The sequence below is a fragment of the Ceratosolen solmsi genome, unplaced genomic scaffold (genome assembly GCF_000503995.2).
Source record: "Ceratosolen solmsi marchali unplaced genomic scaffold, CerSol_1.0 scaffold61, whole genome shotgun sequence".
Lineage (NCBI taxonomy): Eukaryota > Metazoa > Arthropoda > Insecta > Hymenoptera > Agaonidae > Ceratosolen > Ceratosolen solmsi.
In genome coordinates this window covers 1553317-1560281 of record NW_011948435.1, presented here as the reverse complement: position 1 = coordinate 1560281, position 6965 = coordinate 1553317, and the positions used below count along the sequence as shown (strand labels likewise).

Below are 6965 nucleotides of genomic sequence, written 5' to 3'. Positions count from 1 at the left end.
GGTCTTTCTTCAATCCGGAATTTATACGTTTAAATTATCTAACCACTAATATTATATTCTTATTTAATATTTATAAGGTTATTTTTAAATAGGATATTATATTTCGTTTGCTTAAAAAATATAATAGAATACACACAACATTATTTCATTAGTAGATTTTTATAATATTTATAAAAATTGTACGCACTACTCTAACTATTAGAAATTATCTATACACGATGTAAAAGATATCATTATTCGTGAAAAAATTAATTAATTTTTTTTTTTTTTTTAAACAATTAGTTAATCGCATTTCATTAAAATGAAAAGTAAAGAATTTGCTTATCTTGTTTTTGTATATTCAAATTGCAAAGAGAGTGAAATATATCAGAAAAATAAAATTAAAAAAGTTAATACTAATGGAAAAGAAGATTGAAAAATTGGATAATATATGCAATTGGCTGTAACAAGTTTTAATGAGACGGTTGTTTGAAAACTTGAAAAAACTAAGATATCGCTTACCGAATTAGAACCCAAGCGATCGAATCATCAATAACTAACTATCAGTGCAACGATTGTTCTGAAAATATTTGTATATGATCCAATATGATTTCTTATAAATAGTAGCAATCAATTTTTGCACGCGCATAAGGTAAAAGAAAGAATAAAAAAACTTTTAATTCAATAAATAAAATGAATGTCATTTTACTTTAAAACGTCTCTTGTTTACCGAAGTTTATCGTTTAAGTCGTACATGGTTTGGGTATATGAAGTGTGTCAATCCTACCATAACGAAATATAGACATCCCCATCCACATCCCCATAATTGTCAGGATATTTATGACTTTTGTTACGTGTTTTTAAATATTGATATTGAAATCCTAATTGTTCTAATCGCTGGTTGTCAATGACAGTTGTATTATTGCACGAGGACTCGTTCTCGTTACATTCTTTCAAGATATTGTCTTAAGCTACAGGATTTTCTCATCATCTAATGAATTGAGAAAATAAAACGAGCGACAAGAATGCAGACCACCGCCAATTTTCCATGGATAATGCTTATTTTCCGGTTCGAATGGAGCGCCATTCGCTGTGCTCGTCAGACTCCGTAACACCTGGTTGGGTTGGTCGGCGGGCGGGGGAGGGAGAGGTGGCCACAGAGTCGTCGGTGGCGCGCTTATTCAACACTTCCTAAACTACTTTTATCCACACATCGGTACATCGCAAATTACTGAGAGGAAAATTGTACCGAGTAACTGTATAATGGGCTATCACTGCCGTCGATGCAGGCTTATGTTTATGCTTTTGTCAGCTCGAAGCCCGCACACTTCAAAATCTAATTGCATTTAATCTATAAACCTCCCCCCTACGCCCCCATAAACGCTTTTCATAGAAATTCTTGATATTGTTACATTGTTATTCGGTCATTGATATTTCTCTTCCTTATCGACCGTCGCGATATACGAGTGATATATCCGTGGGTGAGACTTCTCCCACCAGAAATCCACATAGTTGCCGTGGATCGAGTTGGATGGTTTGGTTTGAGTGAGACGTTGGATGTTTGAAGAAAGAAATAGGTGTATTTACTGAGCAAGCGCGATTACTCCAACGGTTGTCCTGTCTTCCCAAGGGATAGTACATCTGGTCGAACGTCAAAAATGGCCGGATTGATATTAAAATGTCAACGATTTGTTTTGAGTAAGGTTTCTCATTAGTATTTGTGTAATAAGTCAAAGACTTTGGTAACGCGCGATACACCATGAAAAAAAAAGAATAAGACAAGAAAAAAAATACTGCCAATTGGTGCTAATTAATTTACTTGCGCATCACATACCAAGTCAAGAAATTTATTATGTAATTATAGGTTAATATTTAGTTTCTTTTATCTTGTTTACAGAGAGCCAGAATAAGGTTGCTTGTGTTGTGATGCAAATTCGTAATTCTAGTAATGATATTAAGATATTGAAAAATCCGACGACTGCTAGTTTACCCAGAGGAACGGGAGGTCGGAGTTCGTTTAATGGGAAGGTATGCACGATCTTTGGTTGCACTGGATTTCTGGGTAAATACATCATATCTCCATTGGCAAAAACTGGAACCCAGGTACATATTTATGTTTCGTTTGCTAGATTAAAGTATACTTAGCGAGGTGTAAGAATAAATTTGCATTATTTAAGATTTCTCTTCACATTCTTCGAACACATTGAGTTACTTAACCGAGTGTTTTTGTTTTCATACTAGTTTACCGGTTAGTTATTATTATTGTATTTTGTTAAAATGATACTGTGCTATGCTATGTACTATGCCATGTTTGCTATGTAACGCAAACATTGAGAAGAAAATTCATAGATTCCTCGAGACGCAAGAGGAATGAAGAGTTTATATTTACAGTATAGTTTGAATATGGAGCCGATGCTTAACTTTTTATTAATAAAAAAGTATCAATAAAAAAGTGCAAGTTGTGCATCGTTGCCAAATAAATTTTATTGTGTTTATTAGAACACTGTTTTAAACATAATTAAATGCGTAATTAAATAAAATTAAAATCCCGATTTCATCAATATGGAAATTGTAATTGCGGCGTTAAGCCTACAATGCATCAGTTATACCTCTATAGAGTAATTTCATTATTTTATCAAACATTATGCAATCTATTTTCAGTCGAATTAAGAATATGTATTTGTACATTCGATGAATGTATCGATATATGATTTAAAAAATTAAAATTCATTACCATAGTGAGCGGAATCAATTAATAAATCAATAAATAGTGGAATATGAAGTTAAAAGAATGCCTTAAAATTATCCTTAAACTATTCTTTTAAGCATTTGATTTTCAAATTCAGATAACTTTATTAATATGAAAATAGTTGATTCCTCTTGTTTATAGATTATTATTCCACATTGTGGAAATAATTATGAGGCAGCTCGTTTAAAAGTTAATGGTGATCTCGGCCAAATCATATTTCTTCCTATGGATTTGCGAGACGAGGATGTAATAAGAAATAGTGTAAAGTACTCCAATGTTGTTATTAATTTAATAGGCCGTAATTGGGAAACCAAAAATTATACTTACAAAGATGTTCATGTCGATGGAGCAGCAAGAATCGCAAGAATTTGCAAAGAATCCGGCGTTGAAAGATTAATCCATTTTTCTCATCTGAATGCCTCGCCTCAACCAAAGGTAATTTAAACTTTAAATAAATATTGAAACTGTACATGGCACTAAAAATTACATAATTGACCATGAGTTATTTTCTTCAAGCCAATATTCAAAGAAGGTGGCTCGAAGGTTTTGAAAGCCAAATATTATGGAGAACAAGCAGTCAAAAGGGAATTTCCAAATGTTACAATTATTCGACCGTCTCTTATATATGGCTCAGGAGATGAATTTATGCAGGCGTACTGTTATTCTCGGTGGAGGAGAGTCATGAAGTTAATAAAAATTTATATATTTAAGCAACTACGTTTGCATATGTATATATAGATATATAATTCATAGTTTATGCAAACATAGTTGAATTTACTTTTTAATTATATGTTTGAATTAATCGTTGATATTTTTTAAAAATACCATATTTTAGTAATCTGCTACTTTACAAAATGGGAAAGGAATGTATAAAAATGCCTATACATGGAAAAGATGTCGGTATTGGAGTAGCTGCATGTGTTGAAGATCCTAATACCGCTGGCAAAACCTACCAATTTGTTGGGTAAATATGACAATTACACTTATGAATGCTTGCATATTCATAAAATTTTATATTATGTTCGTACGTTTAATATATATTTATACAATTAATTTTTTTGCAGAGAACATGCTTTCATTTTATACGATTTGATGACGTGGCTTATTAAAAAAACAAACATACATCATAAACATATTAATCATGTGGTAGTAGATTCAAAATATTTCTTTTTCTATTATACTTACTTGAAAATTCTCGAATCTATGCCAGGTGCCCCAATATCTCGTTTATGCACGGAATGTTATGAAATGGTATGAAAAAATTCTTTGAAAGAATCATTTTATTTTATAAATTATTTGTACATAACCTTCGCACTTTCATATTAAATTTAACGTTGCTGTAATTAATTCTGTTATCGATCTTCAAATTTCCAATTTTATATCATAAATTAAAATTCAAATAATTTTCATATTTTTAACATATTGTTTGAAAACAATAGGTTTAAGAACTTAAATAAGTAAAATAATATATTATTAGATATAATGCAGTAGTTTAAGTAATTCATAATAATACTTATAATAATAATAATAATAATAATAATAATAATAATAATAATAATAATATCAGTTTAAAATTCCTTTAAAAGAAATACTAAATTATGCTTATTTTTAATAGGATAATACCAGTGATACCGTACGACCAGAGTTACCAATGTTAGAAGATCTTGGTATCAAACAAGCAAACTTTGAGGCAATGGCAGAGTTTGAAATTAAATATTACAATAGATTCGCTATTCAGATGGTTGCTAATAGATTCAACCCGTATTTGCCAATACCCGAATCAGTTAATGATTATAATTTCTAATTATTCATACAAAATGTAAAAAAATACTTTATGATTAAAAGGATGCGTCGATCTATATTCTAACTAGGTATCCAATTTAATTGAAATTGTATATTAATATTATAGATAAATAATATATCATTGAAAGAAAAACAAAAAAACAAAAAAGAATAGATCTGCATAAAGAATATTGTATTACAAAGTATAATAGAGTGAAAAATTACAAATAAGCACGATTTAATAATAAAAATTTTTTTTTAATTTGTTTATTTATTATATGATTGCTTTTATTGAATAGTTTTATAACCACAATCATTATTGTATGACGGAGAGGTAATCGCTGTATATAATCTCTGCAGACAATCAATAAAAAATACAAGCTAAGTTGGTCCTCGGTTATTATGCTGACCGAAGGCCAAGCAAAGTCTTATAGATTAGTTCGCCAAACCAGCTGGAAAAATAGGAGAAAAATCCTTCAACTATCTTAATAGTATTTTAATGGTTTTTTTTTTGTTTTTTTGTTTTTTTTTTTGTTTTTCTTGTATATTTCCTTTGGAAATGCTGTGCACGAAAATTTTAATATCTTATTACATTATGCGCTCTGCTTAAGTTAAACAAACTCCATACTTCATGTATTATAACTACAGTTTTGTTATATAATCATACACATAAAGGTCCAATAAAATCAAATCAAATCATTGAGTGATAAATATAGTGAAACGAAAAATTCATAATTATTATATAACTCACTATTAAATTGTCAAATATAATTATACCTGTTACTCTAAAAAGTACATCGACATTCTTCCGAATCTTGTTTGAGGACAAAGAAATCAATCAGGATCTTGATCCTTATTTTTCCGACACTCATTGCACGGCGTTTTGGCGAAGCCTTTTATATATATAGACATCGACGAATCAGCAGCGAAGAAGCAAGTAACGACTTTCGATGTGGTGGTTACACAATAATTTGACTATTAATTTACCTTTAATATCTCTCTTGGACGTTATTATTCTCTTCGCAAAATGTTCCTGCAAGCCTATGATCGCTTTAATGGTCAACGAGAGATGGAGTATAATAAAAGTGGACTGGACAGTCAATAAACTATTGATATTCTTCTTATTTATTCATTTAGATGAAATTTCAGTTTATTAAAATTATTTTACTAAAGTGACTTGCGAGATCGCAAACGTTCAGCCTAATCTTAAGAAAGAAAGGACATTTATTTCCAACAATAACTAATTTGGTCAACATGTACAAAATATTTATAAACAATTACATATTAAACATTCAAAGAAGAGTTATATTTTAATATTTGTAAGTATCTAATACGTTATTTTTCTATTGATGCAGACAGTTGAAATATTGCAAACGCAAGATGAGAATCTTTCCTAATTTTACATATTTTACGAATTATTCATTTATTGAATGCAAAATTTATGATGTTTAAATATTAAAAGACACGTGTTCGACAATCCTGATATCATACAACATCCGAATATTTTAAATTATAATACTAATGTCAATAAACAAGCGATATATGGATAAACGAATTAAGAAAACTTATATCAAACAATTGTCGTTTATAAATATAAAAATCTAAAAAATATTGAGCTCGGTAGAATTTTATAATAATAGGTATTATAAGAGTGAAGTGTGGTTTAACAATTAAACGACCGCATCGGCAGTCTTAGAAAACCAAATGTATGATACAAAATAAATATTATTTCTTTAGGTAATTGATTAAAAAATTGAACAAAAATATATTAGCGTACAATAATTCATTATAAAATGCAGAAATATAACTAAACTATTGTTGAAATCTTTCAAGTCGTCATTATTCCTGCTTTCTACAATAATATAAATTTAATTCTAAAAAAACATTCTAAAAATTTCTATAATAACCATATTAATAACTCATTCGTAAAATCCATCTTTTATTCACTTAATAATCTTCATTAAGAGTCCTAAAAATGCGATTTAATTTAATTTGCAATGCGTACACGTGGCAGGGAGATCGAAAAATTGTTGGAAAACTTTAAAAGCATCGAATACAAAGACTATTTTTTCTTTTTTAAACATTTATAACTTATAATGTGTATATATATATATATATATATATATATATATATATATCTTTTTTATACATATATATCTTATATTGTGTATATATATATATATATATATATATATATATATATATATATATATATATATTGAATATGACATTATAACAGTATAAAAAGATGTGTAGATAAAAGTTTGAAAAATACGGTAAATTACGTTGGTGTCAGGTCAGTATATTTTATGCCTCCTCGTACTCGCAAATGACAATTACCACTAATTCAAATTGTCCTCGACTGATTTTCAAGCCGATAGAGAAATATCGCGAACATTCCTTAGGCTAATTAATATAAAAAAATCTTATTTATTTGTCATATTTAAATATTACT

General features: G+C 28.8%; 1 protein-coding gene across 1 annotated transcript; it reads left to right on the top strand.

Moving 5' to 3' along the window:
• Nucleotides 1-1788: 1788 nt before the first annotated feature.
• Nucleotides 1789-4532, top strand: ND-39 (NADH:ubiquinone oxidoreductase subunit 39). Its single transcript, XM_011503023.1, has 7 exons — nt 1789-1816; nt 1877-2082; nt 2870-3163; nt 3245-3414; nt 3564-3692; nt 3793-3979; nt 4344-4532. Exons 2-7 carry the CDS (start codon nt 1906-1908, stop codon nt 4530-4532), a joined length of 1146 nt encoding a protein of 381 aa, XP_011501325.1. The 5' UTR covers nt 1789-1816; nt 1877-1905.
• Nucleotides 4533-6965: the final 2433 nt, after the last annotated feature.

Bases quoted from the DNA above. Each gene is read 5' to 3' on its own strand.
- ND-39 (XM_011503023.1), top strand. From the start codon at position 1,906: ATGCAAATTCGTAATTCTAGTAATGATATTAAGATATTGAAAAATCCG. The intron at 2,083-2,869 runs GTACATATTTAT...TCTTGTTTATAG, and splicing joins TGGCAAAAACTGGAACCCAG to ATTATTATTCCACATTGTGG. The intron at 3,415-3,563 runs GTTAATAAAAAT...ACCATATTTTAG, and splicing joins CGGTGGAGGAGAGTCATGAA to TAATCTGCTACTTTACAAAA.